The sequence below is a fragment of the Python bivittatus genome, unplaced genomic scaffold, assembly GCF_059951505.1.
Source record: "Python bivittatus isolate LINGU-HERP-01145 unplaced genomic scaffold, Pbiv_v1 ctg000600_np1212, whole genome shotgun sequence".
Classification (NCBI taxonomy): Eukaryota; Metazoa; Chordata; class Lepidosauria; order Squamata; family Pythonidae; genus Python; species Python bivittatus.
Genome location: NW_028277082.1, coordinates 534,648 through 554,866, shown reverse-complemented (window position 1 = coordinate 554,866; position 20,219 = coordinate 534,648). Strand labels below are relative to the sequence as shown.

Here is a 20,219-nt window from a genome sequence, read left to right as displayed (position 1 = left end):
CTCCTGGAAGCCCCTGCAGTGACTATTTTGGGTGACGTACAGGGTAAAGGCATTTTGAGGAAGAATGACAGGCAAGGCACTCATCCAGTGGACTACTTGGCTGGGCACACAACATCCCTCATTTTCAATGGTGTTGATAATCAGTTGCTGTTTCTAGTTGCCAGTGCTTTATCAGTAGGATTTGAAGCTTCCTGAATGCTGTGGATGTAGGAGATCTGAAGCCCGGCCACCACTCCCAAAATGCTTGAGCGCTTTCCCCTTGCCCAGGGCTCTGCTGTCCACCAATACTTCTGCCTTGCATTATCCAGCTTTCATTTAAAAGCAGTGCTTCGTGCACCACTGTAAAGCAAAGACAACATACACTCAAATACAAAAGGCTGTATTTGAAAAACTCAAGTGAAAAAGTGCACACGGCTTCCTTCCACATTGGGACAGTAAAGCAATGTTCCCTGAAACTTACAACAGGGCACCCCAGAGCAACAGGCTCTGGGCCTTCCCCTGAGCAACCAACTCGGGTGGGGCTGCTGCCGGATGCTGGGCAAAAGAGGGCAGAAAGAGGCTCCACCTCCAGGAACTGAGCAGCTTTGCCTTCTTCAAACATCCTTGGTTTGGCGGCGGATCAGCTCTGCATAGATGCCGCCCTTCCGTAATAGCTCGGAATGTGTCCCGGCCTGGAAGAGCAGAAATGCAGGTCTTGGGAAGCGGGACTTAGTCAGTCCTTCCCGTACCCAGAAACAACTTCTAAAGGACTACCTGGACTCGCAGGTCCTTAATTCTACACAAGGCTTTGAAAGGAGAAGGGAAGGGGAGATATGGGCCCTTCCACCACTGACAGGGTTTATTTCCCAAGCTGTTCATGCACACCAGCTGGGCCTAACGCGGACCTGTTCCGGCTTGTTTTACACACACTGAAATTTCCAATGTTACAAACTGCCTTAGGTGTCCTTTTTAAGAGCCACCAGAGCAGCCTTTTATTTGAAGAGAGGGACACCAGTGGGAAAGTGCTCAGCCAGAACATACGGCCAGACTTAGCCTAAGGCTCAGACTATCAGCGGCTACTAGTCTTGACGCTAAACGTGACGTTCATGTTCAAAAGGCAGGAGACCCTAAGTGCCACCCGCTCCCACGGAGCAAGAGTGGATGCTCATCTGGAGAACTGCTCGTAGCTCTACAGCCATGAGGTTCTCCCAGATGTCTAACCTGAACCTGCTTCCTTGTAGTTTTAGCCGCTGGTCCTGGCCCTGCCTCTGTGACAACTGAGAATAATTCTACTTCCTCTTCTGTCAGATATTTGAAGGCCCCTACTGTATTTCTCTGGTAAGCTAAACATCCCCAGATCTTTAACCACTGCTCATAGGGCTGAGTTTCCAAACCCTTCACCATCTTAGTAGCCCTCCTCTGGATGTGCCCTGCTTTGTCAGTGTCCTTTTTTGAACTGTGGTGCCCTGAATGGAGACAATACCCCAAATGGGGTCTGGCCAAGGTAGAAGGGAGGGGGACAATGACTCTCTGCGATCTGGATTCTAACGTCTTGCAACTTGGCTAGGACAAAGAAAGCCACGGACATTCTGCACAGCCTCCCCGTCGGCTGTTTCTTACGCTCAGCAGCCTGGTGAGTCCTGTCTCTCTGCCAAAAAGGATAAGACAAACCAAGCAGGGATAGGGCTTGTGAGGTAAAATTATTTATAGAGTAATGTTTGGTCTGTGAATGTTTGAATCAAAACTAGCCAGCCAGCCAGCCGACTGGAGGGTCAGGGGGCCATGTATTCTGATCTATGAAAAGTCAACCCAAAAGATCAGAGTGCCATTTACAACTTTTTTCTCTCCTGCCAATGAATCACACCTTACCTGTTTAGAAATGAGCAAGCATTTCAGAACAGCGCTAGTCTCTCCTGGCCTTGACCACCATTCTATTTCCAGTATTGCCTGTTATAGAGTGTCCCCGAGCCCAGGCCTTACCTCAGCCACGCGGCCCTTGGACAGGACCACAATGAGCGCTGCCTCCTTCACTGTGCTGAGGCGATGGGCAATTACCAGCACGGTGCGGCCAGCCACGGCCCGATCCAAGGCCTCTTGGACCACGTGCTCTGATTCTGCATCTAGGGCACTTGTGGCCTCATCCAAGATCAGCACTTTGGGATTCTTAATCAGTGCCCGGGCGATGGCAACTCGTTGCTTTTGGCCTGCTGACAAAGTCACTCCACGCTCCCCTGGACGGGAAAAAGGAACGCTGAAATAAGAACACGCTCTTCAAGGTAACACCATACAGTGGGTTCCACTTTTCATTTCACAACATATCTTAACGTCATGAGAAACCTTCCTGGTAAAGAGGCCCAAAATTCCAAAATCATCAGGAAAAAGCTACCCATGTTATTCAGGTGAAAAAAAGTGGTGTGGTGTGTAGTTCCAGAGCTCATCAACCTGAAGATGCTGAATTCTATATTTTCATAAATGGCCCATTTAGAGAAAGGCCCAAGGATCTGGGTGCTAGTCTGACACTAACTGGCTAATTTTTCAAAAACAATCCTGCATGTTCTAAACAAAGCACAATCACATCTGTTTCGTATGGAGGCTACTGGGAGAACCAGAGTGCAAGACCTCCAGGAAAAAGTCGGGTAGGCAGGGAAGGAAGAATGGATGCCCCCCAAACCGCAAGATGCTGCTGCGTCAGAAATGAAACTCAGCATAAATGATGTTTCAGTGCCACAGGAAGCCAGCTTCAGCTCACCCACAGTAGTGTTGTAGCCATCGGGAAAACTGCGAATAAAACTGTCGGCATTCGCAAGACGGGCAGCAGCATAAATCTCCGCGTCAGATGCACACGGTTTGCCAAAGCGGATGTTCTCCATGATGGTTGTGCTGAACAGCACTGGCTCCTGACCGAAGACACGAGGTTTCAGAACTGGGTCAGAGGCCAACCCCGAGGAAGTCTGCCCACCACTGCCACCGCCTCCCCAGTAACACAGGGCTTCTTTCCTCTCCCAGGGACGGGGCTGGGCTCTTGCTGGCTTTGCCTAGCCCAGCCCAGCCCAGCCCAATTCCACAGAGATTCCAGGACAACCTTATGGGATCAGATTCATGTTAATGCAGCCAGTGCTGCATCACCAGGAAGCACCAACCTCCCATGTGATTCAGGCAGGCTCGCAGCAGCCACCCCCAGAACTCTATTCACAACACGCTGCTGCTGAGCACAGAGGCTTCATTTCTCACCACACAACCCTAGCTTTTAAGAAAAATGCATCTCCACTCTCATGGCGATCAGTTGCTACCAAGGACATCATACTTGTTCTTTCGTAACTTGCTGCTAATCCAAGTCCTGGTGCTTTGGAAGAAAGAAAAACTTCCTGTCTCCTAGTTATTTTTGTTTCTCTAATCCCTCCTCAGTCATCTTCTTTTCTACCCATTTCCATATGACATATCATGCTAAGCAGCAAGATAGTTGTTTCTAGGAGTGTGCAAACTGTTCCATGCATGACCAGCTCATTTTGGATAGCCAATATCTGAACCAAAATGTGTTTTGGATGGTCTGGTCAGCATACAGAATGAAATATGGTTGTTTCAAGAAAAAAATGGTTCAGGGGGCAGTAAGTGAAAAATAAGGATACTGGCATCAGTGACAGCAGCTGAGGGGAGCGGGGTGGAGGAAGGGCCCTGGGAAGACTGGGGTGTGGGCAAGACTGGTGGGGTACGCTGCCTTGGGACCTGCAAGGAGAAAACATGAGCAACACACACACACACACCGGTCTTGCCTTACTTGTCCCCTAAAACAAATCCAGGATTCCTCCAGATTTCATTTGGCTGAAACCAAGAAAACCAACATGTTCCAGGGTATGATCCTGGTTGACGTCAAATAATTTGACAGAATTTCTGGGTTGCGGTAGTTTTTTCCAAGTTCAAAATAAAACATTTTCTATTTTGTTCCCACCCCTATATGTTTCAGTTCTAGCTCACTGATATGTGAACACAACCATTATGATTGTGTTACATAGAAATCAGGCCACTGTGTTTTGTTCAAGAAACTCTGGTAAAAAATTCCTGCCTTTAGGTGTGAACCAGGCGAACTATTTTATTCCATTCTGGGCTTCACTGGTCGCATCTCTTCCCGATTCTGTACCTGGTTAATGAACCCAATGACTTCTCCCCGGAGCCAGGCAGTGTCAAGAGTGCGAATATCACGCCCATCCAGAAGGATGATACCCTTTGTAGGTTCATAGAACCGCTCCAGGAGAGCAGCCACGGTTGACTTCCCTGCACAGGAGAGACAACACGAAGGGGTCTGACACATTCCAAGCATTCACGTGCAGTGTCTAGCCATGAGCTGTCAGCTGACATCCAAGGGTAGGAGGAGGAAGGATCTCAGGAAGTTGGATCCATTCAGCAAATTGCTGCATATGCTGGTGGGAGTTTGCATTCATTGCACAGGGGAAATGCAACTATATGCTCAGCAAAGTCACAAGGGAATCAACACTGGGAAGGAAAGTAAATGCGGAGAGTGATAAAATGAAATCAGGAAAGGATCAAAGAAGGTATAGGAATAAACGGTCAGTAAGGCAGCACCACACAGGACTGATTAAAACACCAGTTTAAAAACGTTTAAAAAATGATGTTTGTTTTATCACCATTCCAAACCCAGACCTGGCCCCAGGCCAGGCTTGTACTCCAGCACAAAGGACCCAGGCCCTGCTGAGCAACTGCTGCCTCACTGCCGCTCAGGCAAAGGAGAGAGAGCCTTACCACCACCAGACTGTCCCACGATAGCCACCGTCTTGTTAGCAGGGATGTTGAGGGTGAAGTTTTCCAGCACCTTGTAGCCTGGCCGAGTGGGATAACTGGCAGCAGAAGAAAGAGATCAGGCCTTGGGGAGACTTCTGATGCCGGATTAGCCCAGATGAGGCTGCCTCGTGTCCCTGCTTATTGCTTAAGGGCAGCCATGTGAAGCGAATCACAGGTCAGCTTCATCGGGGAGGTGAAGGGGATGCTGGGGCGGTGGTGGCGGACGGAATGGGAGGAGGCAGAGCTAAATCGTATGGAGGGTGAGCATGGATGCTGTCGCGTGTATGTTCTGCCACTTCTCATAAAAGTGGCACCTACTGTCTGGCGAGTGTGTCGAGACTTTTTTTATTGTTTAAAGAATTATTAAGCCAACAACTTCTGTGGCCTTTAGAGAGAGGCCTCTGCATCTCTCTAAGCTCAACAATTTATTCTTCATTTGTTTATTTAGCAATTTGCATGCTGCCTCATTCACCAGAGTAGCTCCAGGCAGCTTGCATATTAGACATAAAATGACAGCATAAAAATAGGAAAACAACAAGAAGTAAACCAGATACATTCTTAGATGGCTCCACTCTAATTGATATTCTGCTTTCTCTGTGGGGCTTTGTGTGTGTGTGTGTGTGTGTATTTTTTTAATTTGTGATATCTTTAATGAGATAAAAATTGCTTGTTTTTATCTACTTATTTTATTTGCTTGTTGTGCGCTGCCCAGAGTTGCTTTGTGTGAGATGGGCAGCTCTATCAGTGGGAGGTATAAACAAACAAACAGACAGCAATAATAAATACAGCACCCCAAGGTGAGGGAATTCCATCGTGATCAAAGACCAAAATGCACTATCAGGGAGTCAGTCACTCCCCGCCCCTTTCCCCAGGCCTGCTGAAAGGGCCACAGTTTTGCAGAGTTTTTGCAAAAGCGCAGTGGGTTTAGGCCATATGGACCTCCATACTGCTCTGCGAAGACTGGGGAGAGAGGGTCCCCAGCCCCTCACTGATCGTGGTAACGCTCTTTCCTCTTCCTTATAAAACACAGAACAGTTTGCACAAAATAAAGCTGAAAATAAACCACTGAAAACTATGCAAGCCTGTGTAAGAGCTCCTGCGTGCCACTTTAGCCTAAAATATTTCCCCTGCCCACTTCTGACCTACCCCTACGACCCAGGAGCCTGTCTACCTTGAATCTCACCTGAAAGTGACATCCTGGAATTCGATGTGCCCACTCAACATACTGCAGGCAAGCTGCTCCCTCTCGCACAGAGGGGCGTCTGCCGACGGGTTCATGAATTCAAACACACGGGCCCCAGCACTCATCCCCCGTAGCACCTGCAGTTGTGAAGAGAAGGCCCCTAGCAACGAGCAGTCTTGTTCCCAGGCCCTCCTGGGAAACCCCAGTTCAAACGCCCCAAGACAGCTCATCCTCCCTGGCCACGTGCTCCAGAGCTAACAAACCCCTGAAGGGCATTTTACCTTGCACTTAGGTGTCCCAAGAATCCTCCCAGCCCACCTACCTGACCATACAGCACAGACATGCTGGCCATGGACCTAGAGAAATAGAAGCAGAAAGCTCTCAAGGGCCGGCTAGCAAGTCTGCCCTCAGCACAGGGCCTGGGGCTGGGGCAGGTCTTACCGCTGCACAGTCTGGGAGGAAACCAGGAAGGACATGAGGTCCCCGGGTGTCATCTCTTGCCCGGCCATGAGGGAGCCACCTACAAAGATGGTGCCTAGCACAATACCTGGGAGATAAAACAACATGGCTGAAGGGGGAAGCCGCAGAAAGAAAACGTGCTGGGTTAAAATGAGGTTGGTCATTTGTCACTCAGGATGTTGCGGGAACCCAGCTATTATTTCAACACAAACCAGGCTGTCATTGGGCTTATTGGCCTATTATGTGAACATCATAATTGTGCTTGTCAAGTGGGGGTTAGGATTTGGGGCAAACTCAGCCTTGGGGAGTGAAGAATTGGTAGTTTCATGCACTGCTTTGCAGCCATATGTCTTAATGTTAAGCTGAATTCCCCAGGAGCGAGGCAAGAGAAGGAAACTGGTAATTTGGCAGTGCTACCATAGCGTAGCAGTGAAGGACAGGAAGGCCTGGCGTGATATGGTTCATGGGGTCATGAAGAGTTGGACACGACTTAATGACTGAACAACACCACCACCATAGCGTCTAATGCACATTAAAGCCTGGCTTAAGTGGACCTTAAACATGAAGAGCAGAAAGGTGTGGGGAAAAGGGGGAAGGACCAGTGCCAGGGCCATTGTACAGAGCACATGGTTCCCAGCGAGGAATACATTTTTCTCAGAAGCCACGCAAAACAAAGTAATGCAGAGCCATCGGTCTCAATCTTCCCCAACCTCCAATTTCTTTCCAGTCACCCAAGAATTCAATCCCAACCCCTGGGCCTGGTTTGGAGAAAGCATTCACAAAGGCCCCGGGATTCCCGCCTCAACATGCCGCAGTATTAAATCATACAAAAAACCTTTGGCGGTTTCAAGGGAGGCTGTGCATGGAGCCTCCCTTGAAACCCCCAAAGATACTGTGCCAACCATCTCTTGGGCAGAACAAGAAGTGGGGAGGCCTCCACCAGCAGCCAATACAACGGAGCTTCTACTCACAATTCAGGGCCACATTGGAGAGCCCCTGGAAGAAGGCAATGCCCAGCCCCAAGTTCATATTGAGGCGGCTGGAAATATCAACTTCAGCTGAATATTCTCTGCAAGGGAGGAAGAAAGAAAAGGCAAAACCGACAGCTCTGCCAGGGCCATTGCACGGCCCACACAGCGCTTGTCACACATGGCACACAGGAGCTCTGCCCTGAAGGTCAGTCAAGCCAGTGGTATTTCTCACTGGCTAAAGTACACAATCTTAAGGGCACTCAACAGATTAAATCGATAAATAACCACATGAGACAGTGAAGCCTGGGTGGGGCCAAAGGGGAAGGACCACCAATGCAGCATTATGAGAGCTAATACGCACCCTTAACCCAACCGTATCTCTTCAGACTGAAACAGAAAACCACAAGCTGCTTTGCGCCCTTTGAAACAGCAAGGAGAGCCCCAACGTGCTGGGGACCCCTCTGGGTGGCTCTACATCAGAGACGTTTAGGAAGTGGGCTCCTACAAGCATTAAAGAGGAAAGGGCATTGAGAGTTCTCCTCTGTGGTACTCACTGGATCTCTTTGGGCTCCATGGCAAAGGCCCTCACCGTCCGGACATTACCCAGAGCCTCATCTGCCACAGCCGTGGCCTTGGCCACCTGCACACAAAAGGGGAAGAATGAACATCACTCGGGGGCTGGCTGAACAGAAGCAGAATTGGCTGCAGCCAGATACTCTGTGGTAAAAACTACAATAAAAATAGACGTGGTGTTTAACCAGAACAAAGCGAGAGTAGAAAAAAGCAAGAGCTGTCGAAAAAGAACACATGCGATCTCTTGGGCATTGGGAAGATGTTGGTAACCCAAAAAGGGCAGTCTGAGCTTACCCACCTAAGGACACCCCACTGCGTCATGCCACCCTTAAAAGAAAGGAAGAATACCAGTCAATCGAAGGCAGCTGAGTAATTCAGAACTGTAGGATAGATTTAACAGCTAAAGATGATACCAAATACAGCAGAACTTGACAAAGCAAAGAGTTCCGTGCTTCCCCAAACATGACTAGCAGAACCAAATAAAGGTTACTTCAGGGAACATTCACGCTCATTCAAACAGATTACAGACATCAGCCTACTCTTCCCTACCTGCTCTTGGGCCTTGCGGGACAGCCTGCGAAGGGAGGTGCCAATAAAGGTCCCGATCCCAATCAATATCGGCATCACCACAACAAGCAGCCCAGTCAGCTTGGGTGAAATCAAGTAAAGAGACACAAAACAGCCCACGGTCTGAGTGAGGCTGCGTAGACCCTGGAAGGTTGGGGGTGGGGAGAGGTGACAGCATGAAGAGAGACACACTGTTGGAGAGAGAAGTGAACCCCCCAGGCCTGTTTCAATTCACACCGTTCTTATGAAACAGCCTTAATCGGAACAAAATTGTTCTCCACTCAGCAAGCCACATCCCAGCCTTCTACAGCCATTAGCCAAACCTGAGAGATGACCAGTTTGAAAGAAGATTTGAATTCTTGGATGTCTGCAGTCAGGCGATTCACCAGCTGCCCCGTCTGATTGGCATCGAAGAATGCCACCTCTTGCCTTGGGAGAGGACCAGATGCAGCGTCACTTGTGGCTGATGCAGCCAGTCCTCCTTCTGCAGCTACTGCAGCGTTGCCAGGGCAGAAAAATGAAGGGCAGCTACCCCTAAGTCTGCAACCAAAGTATACTCGGCGGGGCGGGAGGGGGGCGGGGGGGTTGATGGCAGTCTACCTTAATTCAAATGCAAGTTGCTGAATTCATCAACTGAATATGACAACACAATGCAGCTGCCGTGTTCTCTGCTTTGGATAATTCAGGGTCTACCCCATCCCCTTCCCCTCCCCAACACACAGCCCAGGCTGGTCTTCCCTTGGATGACACCCGTTTCCTGGCCAATTACCTGAGAAAGGAGGAGAACAGCTGCTTCCGCATGCTGTTAGCCACCTTCTCCCCAATCCATGACAGCAGCAGGATATACCCAAAGGTCATTGCGCCCTGCAGGCAGAGGGGAAAGAGAGTTGTGCACTTCTATCCAGCCCCTGTCCCCAACTCCGCGTAGTGGGCACTGATGCACTCTAACCCCAGGCTCAGTTGCAGGGACCTGGAAAGGGTCTGCCCCACAACCAGTCAAGTAAGCGAAGAAGCCAACCTGCAGCCCATAGAGGCTCAGTAGGCGCAGGGCAGGTTCACGCACTAAGCGCAGGTAATCGCCCACACGCATGTGCTTTGCCACCACATTCACCATCTGGCCCAGTAACAATGGGATCTGTATGTTGAGCATCGCAGCACCGAAGGCAAACTGTAGTTCAGGAAAGAGAAAGACTGAAAAACAGCCGGATTTTTTAAACATCTTTCCTTCCCACCCCCCAGCCCTGGCTATGCTGGCCTGCCCACACACCCCCACCCCTGCTCTTAACCACTGGGAAAGACTCACCAAGACCGCTGCTGTCAGCGTCAGTAGTTGAGGGCGCAGGAACTTCCAGAACATGGCCCAGTCGAAGTCTGGCTCTTTGTCCACAGGTGGGGGGATACACACCACCTCAATCTTTTGGGCCTCCTGGCAGAAGACCCTCTTGCTGAAGCCAGCGCCCAGTCCCACCAAGGCTGGCCCTGCCCACAAGGCTGCCACCCGGCCCAGTGGGAGAAGACTGCGAGGCAAGACCAGTAGCACAGCTGGGGACAGCTTGGGCAGGCTGCGAGGAACCCGCAGAAAGCAGGAGAACCTGGCATGGCTGCCAGACTGCCTGTGAGGAGAGGGGAAATAGGATGTGAAGGCCAATTTGGCACAACTGGCCAATCACACTCATTAACTGTGAGAAAAAAATGGAACTATTTCAATCTAAAGAGAGGACGGCAAAAGCTGCTTTCAAGTGATGCCATTCTGCATCCCTGCCTACTCGCCCCCTGGTACCTAGGCATCCAACTCATCCAGTGATTCCTCCAAACCAAGCTTCCCACCCGTAATCCGAGGTTGGGCATGTAACAGATATGCAAAAGAAGAGAACTAATTCTGCTGAATGGTCAAAGCAGACTCCATGTTATTTTCAGGAGGCTAATATCCGAAGCCCAAATTTAGCTCAGTGTCATTTCTGTCTCACCTGAAAACAAGCACTATGGCATAGGATCACGCCAGTCTCACAGTTATTGGCTTTACGTATTATTGCTTAATCATGGTTTACTGAATAGGCCTCAGCGGCCTGGGTTCATAGTCTACAGTACTAATCTGAAGCCGACAAACTGCCTTCCCGCCACGCGCGACTCCTATCAACAGTTAAGGCGAGCAGCGCTGCAGTGTTCCAGGAAGGGCTTTGGAACTAGGTTCATGCATAATTCCTCTTCAGACTTCCTTTCTTGGCACCCAAATCCCCCAAGTGGGAAAACAAACAGAGCACAAGCGTGACTCACCCCAGGCTTGCCAAAGATCTCTATCTGAGTGGCATCTGAGGTGCTTGCTTTTCTCGTCTAGCTAAAATCTGTGAGGCACTTTGTACTTTGGCATAAACACATAACGCACAACGCTTTCTACGACTAGGAAAGTAAACAAAACGAGGTTGCTCGGGGTGCGAGGGTGATGCAGTGAAACTTAAGACTTCCCAGCTGCTCGCTCCGCCGTTCCTCCGCCTGGTCCGAGACACTGCCCAACTGCCTGCAGAGTTCGCCCTGCCGCCCCGAACTCCGGGGCAGGGAGGCCAACGCTGGCTTCTCGAGGGTCTCCAACCCGGAGCCGGGCAGCTGTGCGAGATTAGAGGAAATCGCTCCTCCTCACCTCGACGCTGCCCCAAACCACCACCGGCGGCTCTCCTCCCTGGGCAGCTGCCCCGCTTGCCAGGCGCGAGGGGCTCAGCAGGCGCCCGGGCACCCGCTGCTTCCACTTCCCGGGCGCGCCGACGGGACGGGACGAGGGACGGCGCGTGTTGTGCGGACAGACGGGACGGGGAGCGGCGATCCATTGTAAACGCCCAAAGGGTGAGCCTCCCCAGCCAAGAGAAGCTGGGCCGCGGGACTCGCAGGGAAGGGGCCGCGGCCGCAGCTCTGCCGGCCTCCTGAGCTCCCCACGGGGGCGTCCTGCGCGGCGCCGAGACAGGGGCAGGAGTGCCCCGCGGGCAGACCGAGGAGCTGGCGCCTCGCCCGGGGACTACGACAACCAGGATGCTTCGCGAGGCGGCCCAGCCAGCGCAGGAGACGCGGCTCCCGGCCTGCCCCGCGCGGGCGACGGTTACCTGGCAACAAGCAGGGCCTGCGAGGGGCCGTTCTTGGCCGCCTCCGCGCGGGGCAGCCGGCGGCCGTAGCAGCGCCCCCCGGCCAGCCCCGGCCGCAGGAGCAGCAGCCGCGCCAGCATGACGGGGACGGGCGAGCGAAAGTGGGACTCTCACACCCTTCTGGCGGGAGCGCCTCAGGCCGCGCTCGGAACCGTCGCCGCCCACAATTCCCCGCGCGGGGCAGGCGGGGCGTGGCCACGGCACGAGGCGGAGCGCCGCGCAGGCGCACTCCGCGCCGGCGGGGCGGCGCGGCTGGGCCCACGGGCCGCCCGGCCGCCGGCGAGGCCGTCGCTCCGCCCCGGGAGGAGGGGCCGCGGGGGGGCCGCGGGGGAAGCGGCTCCGTCGCCCGCGCGGCCTTTCTCGCGTCGCAGGCGCCTCCGGCCGGCGTGACTCAGGCTCCGGGGTGGGGTGGGCCGGCTGCTCGCTCGGCGCGTCCCACAGCAGGGGGGCGGCGGCGGCGGCGGCGGCGGCTCTTCTCGGCGCGGTGAGCGGCCGGCCGGCCTTCCTTCCTTCCTTCCCTCCCTCCGGGGAGCGCCTCCGCGCTGTGGGCTGCCGGGGGGCTGCGGGCGCTGGGCGGACGGAGCGCCGGGGGGCGCGCGGCGGGGGCCGGAGAAGCGCCTCCGCTGCGCGCGGCGCCGGCCCGGGGCTCTGGGGCTGCGCGGCGTCCCGGGGTGCCGGGCGGGGCGGGGCTCGGGCCAGCCGGGGAGCGGCGGAGACCCCGGCTCGGGCCCGCGGGAGGGCCCGGCGGCTGCCGCCGGAGCGTTCCGGGCGCCCGCCGCGCGCCGCCCCCGAGGACCGGCCGGGCGCTTCGGCGCGGCGGGGGCCGTCGGGGCGTTCCGGGCTCGCTCGCGGAGGCGGCGCGCCTTCTGGGCGGGGGCCCGTCCCGCGGGCGGAGGGCGCCGGGCGCCGCTTCCGGGGTTCGGCTCGCTCTGAATACGGCGCACGGCTGTCGCTGCTCGGCAGGTGCTCTCGCTGAGCCGCCCGGGTCGCTTCCCCCGAACCGGGCCCGGCCGCGGAGGACGAGCGGCCGCGCTGCCCGGGCGGCAGCCCCATGGCGGCGAGCCAGGAGCCCCTCGGTGACTACCACCGCTTGCCGGCCTACGAAGACGACTCCCCGCCGGAGGACGAGGAGGAGCTGCTGGTCCACGTCACCGAGGGGCTGAAAGGTACCCGGGCGGGCGCCGGGCTTCGGGGTGGCCGGAGGGGGCCGTCCGGGGAGAGTCCTCGCTGCCAAGTTGTCTTTTCTCCTCTTCCCAGATTCCTGGCATCACATCAAGAACTTGGATAACTTCTTCACCAAAATATCCTTTGGGGCAGCCATTGCGGTGCCGCTTCCTGGCGCTGATGCTCCTGGGAGCATCCCAGCCCCAAAGGGAGGGCGTGCGGCTCTTTGCTGCTTGCTGATCCTAGCGGGGTGGGGTGGAGGGTGAGGACTGTGGCTAGCCAACCACAAAGCTGCTTTTGGTGAGCGGCAGGCCAGGTGAACCGAGCGGGTATTGCGGTCACCTCGTGCCTTTTGCCGGAACAAGCAATCCGTATTGAGGCTCCCCAAAGTGCCCCACATCGTCGTAGCTTCATCTGCTGTGCTTGTGAACCCATCACGCGAGTCAGGCAGGAGGGCAGTGGGGTGCCCTCAGCCAGGCGTGGCAGCCAACGTGTTTTCCTTTGACGGCTCCCGTACATCTATCATTTTCATCAGAAGAACGGCTTCAGCTGCATGATGCTTTCGGACATCTTTGAGTTGGTGTAAGGACTCCAGCCACTACCCAGCTCCTTCTGGGCAGGGTGGTGGAAGGCAGCAGAAGGGGGCATGTATTTGGGGAGGGGGCTGTGCAGTCTGCTCCCCTTTCCCCTCCCAATCTTTGTCAGGGACAGCATTGGAACTCAGCTCTGGCTTCTTTTGGCATCTTGGTAAAAGAGGGCTGTTCCTCCTTTGCCAGCCCTGCCCTGGCGCAGGCATTCTCCGTGGGACTCAGGATAAGCTTTGGAAGATGCGTGGCCCAGAAAATGGGGAGGCCTTTCACTGCCAAGCCCTCCCTTGCCCCCAGTTTCCGTGCCTGTCAGCCCTCCGCACGGGCACTGCTGTCTCTGCTGGAGTGGTTGGCCAGCCTGCTGACCTGTGGCGGCAGATGACCAAAGGACACCCCCCTCCCCAGGCAGTTCCTGTTTGTGGCCACTTTTTCCACCTTCCTGCTGTGCTGTGTGGAGTACGATATCCTCTTTGCCAACCAGCCGGTCAATCGCACTCACCAGGGAGGAGGCGGTGGCAGTCTCATGCCCGACCGGGGCAAGGTGACGCTCCCGGATGCCATCCTGCCAGCTTCTCAGTGTGCCCAGAGGTGAGCAGTGGTGGGCAAACCAGGGGTCTCAGCTGCCCTCCGGCCTCCAGATCCTCCAGTACTTAGTGGATGTTAGGGGCTGAGTAAAAGAGGGCAACAGAAGCCTTTTGGTGGCTCTGCTGAGATGCAGCAGCCGCCAGCCGGGCAGAGCCAGAGATGATACCTGGCTAGTTCTTCCTTCACAGTATCTTATTGGTCGAGGATAGGCTGCCTCAGAATGCGGACTTTCTCTTTTTCTGCTACGGTTGAGAGGCCCAATAGAAATAGGTGGCCTGTGCAGAAGGTCACATCCTGGGGTGGTTTGACTGCTTATGTGGGGCAAGGAGGGAGGCAGGCAGGTCAAGTTCATGTCCTCGGATAGCAGGGTGGCTTGTGGCCTTGAGGTGGTGCTGGTGATGCTGGGCGGAAGAGACTTCTCTGCTGAGACGAGACCCGTCTGCACCCAGCTTTGGCTCAGTTCAGAAATTCGTGCTTGCTGAGCGCTGTTTCTGTGCAAGAGCCTTGAGCTGCCTGCAAGGCTGGAGTTCTGCAAGTGGGAGCCGGCTGGGGAGCCAAGCTGCCAGAGAGCAACGCTCACCTCTCCCGGCTGCTCTCGGGCTCTTCCAAAGCACGCGTAAACTCCTGTCCCTTTCCGCGTATCTGGTGGCTGGCTAGAGAGCGCCACGTTCCTGGAAAACATCCCCCTTGGCTGTGCTTGTGTGCAACTGGAGATGCCCTTGCGCAAGGGACCAGCTGACGCTGACATCCTCCCCAGGATCCAGGCCAGCGGCGGCATCATCTTCCTGCTGGTGATGGCTGCCACCTTCTGGCTGTTCCGCCTGGCGAAGGTCCTCTGCAGCCTGCTGGGCTACTGGGAGATCCGCTCCTTTTACACCAAGGCTCTCAAGATCCCTTCGGTGAGGGCACGTGGGGGGTCGGCCTGGGGACCGCGTCCTCCTCTCTTCACCGCGCTTCACAGAGGGCACGCAGTCTGGTCTGCGCAGCCCACGTTTGCTCCTCGTAGAAGTAAGGAGAAGGAAAGAGAAACACTTTGAGTCTCCTGCGTTTCTGCGCTGGGCATGAAGAGGTGTTGTCCTCTCCGAGGCTGAACAGAAACCAGGCGGGCAAGCCGGGCCCCTGTGCCCACTCGTTTGACCGTAAGGGAATTTCGTGCACTCCCATGCCCAGACTCCTTGGCCTCCAGGACCCTCGAGCTGTGGAGGAAGCCTGCCTCTGTAGGAGCAAGGAGCTGCGTGGGCTCCCCAGAGCAAGGCCGTCTGCCATTTCTGGAGCCTGGGCAGGAGTCTGTCAGGACTATCCTAGACAATGGCAGGAAGCAGCTGCTTGTGGGGAGGGGCGTTCTCATTCTGCTAGCGCGCCAGGAAGGCGGGCAACCCTTAGATGAGGCAAGGGGACTTAGGGGGCATCTGCTTAGTCTAGCCCAGATCCCCTGCAGCTCCTTGGTTTCTGATGGGTCCTTCTTGCCCCCACCCACCCAGAGAGGCTGCTGGGAATTACACCCTTTGCAGGCAGAGCAGGCGCCTGCCTGCTCCTTGCAGAGGTAGAGCGGGAGGGCGGGGCTGGCTCCTCCCACAGGCTTGCCTCTTCCAAGAGGGCCGGGGGGCAGCCCTTCGGTCACTCGGTGGGGACGTCCCCGTGGGGGCTTTAAGCCGTGAATTCACGCCTCAGGAGCGGCCGCCAGCCAGACACAGGCCACCTGACCCTCCTACCCCTCTCGGCAGGAGCAGCTGCGCAACTGCAGCTGGCAGGAGGTGCAGGCGCGGCTGATCTCGCTCCAGCGGGAGCAGCAGATGTGCGTCCACAAGCGAGAGCTGACGGAGCTGGACATCCACCATCGCATCCTGCGCTTCAAGAACTACCTGGTGGCCATGGTGAACAAGTCCCTCCTGCCCGTCCGCTTCCGCCTGCCCCTGCTGGGCCGGGGCGTCTTCCTGACCCAGGGCCTCAAGTACAACCTGGAGCTGCTGCTCTTCTGGGGGCCGGGCTCCCTCTTCCAGGGCAAGTGGAACCTCCAGCCCCAGTACAAGCGGGCCAGCGCCCGCCTGGAGCTTGCCCACCGCCTGGAGCGCAGCCTGCTGCTGCTGGGGCTGGCCAACCTGCTGCTCTGCCCCTTCATCCTGGTCTGGCAGGTGCTCTACGCCTTCTTCAGCTACACGGAAGTGCTCAAGCGGGAGCCGGGCAGCCTGGGGGCCCGCCGCTGGTCGCTCTACGGCCGCCTCTACCTGCGCCACTTCAACGAGCTGGACCACGAGCTGCAGGCCCGCCTGAGCCGCGGCTACAAGCCAGCCTCGAAGTACATGAACTCGTTCACCAGCCCGTTGCTGACCGTGCTGGCCAAGAACATTGGCTTCTTCGCCGGCTCCATCCTGGCAGTCCTCATCGCCCTCACCATCTACGACGAGGACGTCCTCACCGTCCAGCACATCCTGACCGCCATCACGCTTCTGGGGCTCATCGTCACCGTGGCTAGGTAGGGGCTGACGCAGGGCTCTGCCTTTTGCTGCCAGGAGGAGAGACCCTGCAAGGAGGCCCCCCAAAAGAAGCCAGCGCATTCCAGCGCCAGTTAGCAGGACGGGGCTGAGCGTTTCTTCTGGCGTGGCCTGAAAGGTCACCTTGCAGCCTTTGTTCTTTTCCCAACTGGCCGACTTCTGGACTTCCATAGAAACGCTGGTCTGTGTGTTCGGGCCTCCCTCCCTCCCTCCCCTTGCCCCTTCTGGGCAGCCGTGCTGTTTCTCAGCTCCGGAAGACCCTCCTCAACTTTGAGGGGTTCCTGTAGGCAGGAAGCTTCTGGGATTCAGGCTGGGGTCTGCCTTTGTCCCCAAGGTGGAGGCCTGGGCGGAGGAAGCTCCATGGCAGTGGAGGGCAGAGGGATGGGCAAGGCCCTTTGACAAGGAAACCCAAGAGCCCAAACCCCGGAGCTCTCTGGCTGTGCCTTTCGGAACATCCTGGTGATGATTCCCCCCACCCCCACCCCTGGCAGGGCGTTCATCCCAGATGAGCACCTGGTGTGGTGTCCAGAGCAGCTTCTCCAGTGCGTCTTGGCTCACATCCACTACATCCCTGACCACTGGCAAGGCAATGCCCACAAGTCGGAGACACGCGAGGAGTTGGCTCAGCTCTTCCAGTACAAGGCAGTGAGTGAGTGGGTGGGGCGGGGCGGGGCGGGGCTGGGAGAGGAGGCCGCCCTGGGCCAGCCTGCCAGCCACGGCCTCTGGGCCCCTTACTTCCTCCTGCGGTCTGTCCCTCCCCAGGTCTTCATCCTGGAGGAGCTGCTGAGCCCCATAGTGACGCCCTTCCTCCTCATCTTCGCGCTCCGGGCCAGGGCCCTGGACATCATCGACTTCTTCCGCAATTTCTCCGTTGAGGTGGTGGGGGTCGGGGACATCTGCTCCTTTGCCCAGCTGGACATCCGCAACCACGGCAACCCCCAGGTGCAGCGGGAGGTGTCTTTGCAGCTGGGGGGCGGGGGATCGGCCCAAGAGCTTCTTGGCTGCTTTGGGAGGGTGTTGCTCTTCAAATCCCACGGAGTTTTTGGGAGCTCCCCCCCAGTACAGCCCACTGAGATGGAGCCTGGGATTGGGGCTCTTCAGGGGACCAGCTGGCTTCTGTCCTGCGCCGACGCGCGCACCATTTTGGAAGAACAGACCTTGACAGGACAGGTGCCTGGAGGGGAGTCAGCTCAGCTTCCTTTCCCTCCCCCGCAAGTGGCTGTCCCAGGGCCGGACGGAGGCATCAGTCTACCAGCAGGCAGAGAACGGCAAAACAGAGCTCTCGCTGGTTCACTTTGCCATTGCCAATCCACGCTGGCAGCCCCCGCCAGAAAGCTCCCTCTTCATCGGGCACCTGAAGGAGAAAGTGCATCACGACGCCTCCCATGCCCAGCGCCTCCTGGCTGAGGGACCGTTAGGAGCCTCCCTGCTTTCCGACGAGGGCCCTGGCCCTGTGGTCAGTTGGGGGCAGCTTTGGCCTGCGGGTGGGGGCTGCGGCGCCCGCGCGTCGCTGGCTGAGCTTTTTTTCTTTGCAGCCGGATGCCCTCCTAGCTAGCGTTCTGGCCCGTCCCGTCCTCGCGGCGGGAAGCCTGGCTGCCCTGGCAGAGCGCCGCCTCCTTGCTCGGCCCGGGGGCACAGCTGGTGCAGCTGCCAGTGTCCTGGCCTCCCTCTCCTGCTCCCAGTTGCCCCGGCACAGGACCCGTCCCGGAGAGGCCTCTGTGTGCAACAGCGAGAGCCCCCTTCTGGAGGACAGGTACAGGCTGGGGGTCGGCCGCAGGTGCCCCCACCACCACGACATGCTGGGTCAGGCCGCAGCCCAGCCGGCCAAGCCCAGGGTGGTCCTGGGACCCCGACCCCTGCCCTCGGCTGTTTGGTGGGGGTGCTGCAGACTTGCTCCACGCTGATCTGGGCTCCACCAGGAAAGGTTTCTGTGCATGCCAGCTGTTGGCCCTGTTTTCACAGGGCCAACCCCTCTTCCCCACAAGGAAACGCCTCTGCTGCTCCTCTTGGACCAGAGTCCCTTAGCTGAATTCTTCCCAGCTCAGCTACCTCGCTGGCTGGGCGGGGGGGCCTTGAACAGGGGGCTCAGCCCTTCCGCATCCATGCGTGGAGGAGTGAGGAGGGGGCTGACTGTGTTTTTGCTCCCTTGCCCAGCAGCGCTACTCGGTCTGCGGTGCGCCCAGTTCCCCTCACCCGCTCGGTTCTTCTGTCAGAGTTCGCCTCAGCTGAGATGAGTCTGCACGCCATATACATGCACGAGGTGAGCGGCTGTTCTGTCTCCAAAGGTGGGCGGTGCTTGGGGGCACAGCGTGTCCCGGTGAAGGGCAGGGAAGAAGCGGGCCAGCTCAGCTCGGTCCTCTCCTGCGAGCCCCCCGATGACTCTTGCGGGGAAAGGAGCCCCCACCTGTAACCACCACCCCTCCTCTCCTCTCACTCCAGCTTCACCAGCAGCAAGCGGCGGCCCGCCTTCCTTCGCAGTCTTCGGCACGAGCAGGTCAGAGCCGGGGAGGGCAGGACTGTACCACTTGCAGCCCCCTCCTTCCCCGCGTGGTGGCGGGCGGCGGGGAGGAGGGCTGCGTGGAAGGCCTCTGCCGTCACGCTGCGTGCCTCTCCCAGTGCCTCTGCTGCTTCCTCGGAGGACGGCTCTGGGCGAATGGTGCCTCCCAAGAAATAACCCCCTTCGCAGTCGAGCTGCCAGGACAGGAGTTGTCGTCTTCTCCCAGCTGGACCCATGTCACGTCCTGGTCATGGTGCACAGAGCCACTCCTTGCAGGCCCACCAAGGCCAGGCTGTGCCCACATCGCAGGGCAATGCTGGGGTCCTTAGCCCTGCACGTCTGTGCCCTGGAGACATGGGCAGTGGGAGAAGGGGTGCAAGCCTGGTCCCCTGTTTCTTGGCGCAGCATCCCCTCGGCGCCCCTTCGATACGCGTGCCCAGGATGGCTCCCTGGGGGGCTGGGAAGAGGAGTCAGCTGAGAGGCACCAGCAGCAGCAGCAGCAGAAGAGCTAGCAGGAGCCCTGCCCTCCGTTCTTCCTCTGGCGTAGGTCTCTTCCGCAGACAGGGCTGTCCGTCCATTCCTGCTCTGGGGTGGGATACGAATCCCTCCCTCCGACCGTCTCTGGCTGGTCCCCCCTCTTTTGCATATGGTCTGGGCAGGCCTTAGCCTGGAGGGTGGCCGATGAGTGTGGGAAAGGGGGGAGGAGGAGGAGGCTCCAATGAGGAGCGCTCTGGGCCCCCTGACCAAGTCCAACCTTCCTTTTGCCCTGCAGGTTTCTAGACGGTTGGCACTGCCAAGGTCAGTTCACCAGGACGGCCCTCCTGCGGTCAGAGCGTGACTGGAAGTGGTACAGCCACGCTTCTCCCCACTACGGCATGCCAGGGCAGGAGTGGATCGTGGCTGCCCCTCCTTCACGGTGGACTTGGCTGTGCCAAGGAGCCTCCTCCGTGAGGCTTTCTGGCCCCTCTTCGTGGGGGAAGTGTGCCCTTCTTGGGGGTGAATAAGCTTTGGGGCTGGATCAGGCCCTGCACGGTGCTATTTGTATTTAGGGGGTCCCTGTGGTCAAGAGAGAATGGCACGGAGAAGCTCTTCTCCCACCCCCGTGCTTTTTCCGTCCTCCCTCTAGGTCCCAGGCTGGCCCACCCCCCACCACGCATGCCATGGCGGTTGCATTGCAAGAGAGTTGGGGGGCAATAAATGTTTACAGAAATTACAAGCAAAGAGCCCCGGTTGCCATCTG

At 57.0% G+C, this 20,219-nt stretch overlaps 2 protein-coding genes across 8 annotated transcripts; one reads left to right on the top strand and one right to left on the bottom strand.

The window, feature by feature from the left end:
• Window positions 1–381: 381 nt before the first annotated feature.
• Window positions 382–11,833, bottom strand: ABCB8 (ATP binding cassette subfamily B member 8). 4 transcript variants are annotated; one of them, XM_007444010.3, is made up of 16 exons: window positions 11,616–11,833; window positions 9,830–10,139; window positions 9,545–9,694; window positions 9,296–9,390; window positions 8,850–8,955; window positions 8,509–8,670; window positions 7,941–8,026; window positions 7,387–7,484; window positions 6,398–6,503; window positions 6,279–6,312; window positions 5,957–6,093; window positions 4,735–4,829; window positions 4,115–4,248; window positions 2,729–2,876; window positions 1,960–2,210; window positions 382–671 (listed from the first exon to the last, which is right to left on the bottom strand). In XM_007444010.3, the coding sequence occupies exons 1-16, from the start codon at window positions 11,732–11,734 to the stop codon at window positions 594–596; spliced, it is 2,109 nt and encodes a 702-aa protein (XP_007444072.2). In that variant the 5' UTR covers window positions 11,735–11,833; the 3' UTR covers window positions 382–593. The 4 variants fall into 4 exon arrangements, with proteins under 4 accessions (XP_007444072.2, XP_088003873.1, XP_088003874.1 ...); XM_088147747.1 differs by lacking the exon at window positions 11,616–11,833 and adding an exon at window positions 10,801–11,604; XM_088147748.1 differs by lacking the exon at window positions 11,616–11,833 and adding an exon at window positions 11,162–11,604.
• ATG9B (autophagy related 9B) lies at window positions 11,821–20,206 on the top strand. Of its 4 annotated transcripts, none has more exons than XM_088147743.1 (15): window positions 11,821–12,138; window positions 12,618–12,820; window positions 12,912–12,957; window positions 13,338–13,400; window positions 13,811–13,993; window positions 14,748–14,889; window positions 15,715–16,463; window positions 16,974–17,127; window positions 17,245–17,424; window positions 17,699–17,938; window positions 18,018–18,235; window positions 18,640–18,742; window positions 18,922–18,976; window positions 19,385–19,522; window positions 19,752–20,206. In XM_088147743.1, exons 2-14 carry the CDS (start codon window positions 12,706–12,708, stop codon window positions 19,489–19,491), a joined length of 2,355 nt encoding a protein of 784 aa, XP_088003869.1. In that variant the 5' UTR covers window positions 11,821–12,138; window positions 12,618–12,705; the 3' UTR covers window positions 19,492–19,522; window positions 19,752–20,206. The 4 variants fall into 4 exon arrangements, with proteins under 4 accessions (XP_088003869.1, XP_088003868.1, XP_088003870.1 ...); XM_088147742.1 differs by having other exon boundaries at window positions 18,637–18,742; XM_088147744.1 differs by lacking the exon at window positions 19,385–19,522 and having other exon boundaries at window positions 18,637–18,742.
• Window positions 20,207–20,219: the final 13 nt, after the last annotated feature.

What these genes read in the sequence shown, in the direction of transcription:
- ABCB8 (XM_007444010.3), bottom strand. Translation starts at nt 11,734, where the DNA reads ATGCTGGCGCGGCTGCTGCTCCTGCGGCCGGGGCTGGCCGGGGGGCGC. An exon ending in CGCTGACAGCAGCGGTCTTG is followed by an intron (nt 9,695 to 9,829) that starts GTGAGTCTTTCC and finishes CCTGAACTACAG; the next exon opens with TTTGCCTTCGGTGCTGCGAT. An exon ending in TGAGCCTCTATGGGCTGCAG is followed by an intron (nt 9,391 to 9,544) that starts GTTGGCTTCTTC and finishes CTCTGCCTGCAG; the next exon opens with GGCGCAATGACCTTTGGGTA.
- ATG9B (XM_088147742.1), top strand. Translation starts at nt 12,706, where the DNA reads ATGGCGGCGAGCCAGGAGCCCCTCGGTGACTACCACCGCTTGCCGGCC. An exon ending in AGGCTCTCAAGATCCCTTCG is followed by an intron (nt 14,890 to 15,714) that starts GTGAGGGCACGT and finishes CCCTCTCGGCAG; the next exon opens with GAGCAGCTGCGCAACTGCAG. An exon ending in AGCCCCCTTCTGGAGGACAG is followed by an intron (nt 18,236 to 18,636) that starts GTACAGGCTGGG and finishes TCCCTTGCCCAG; the next exon opens with CAGCGCTACTCGGTCTGCGG.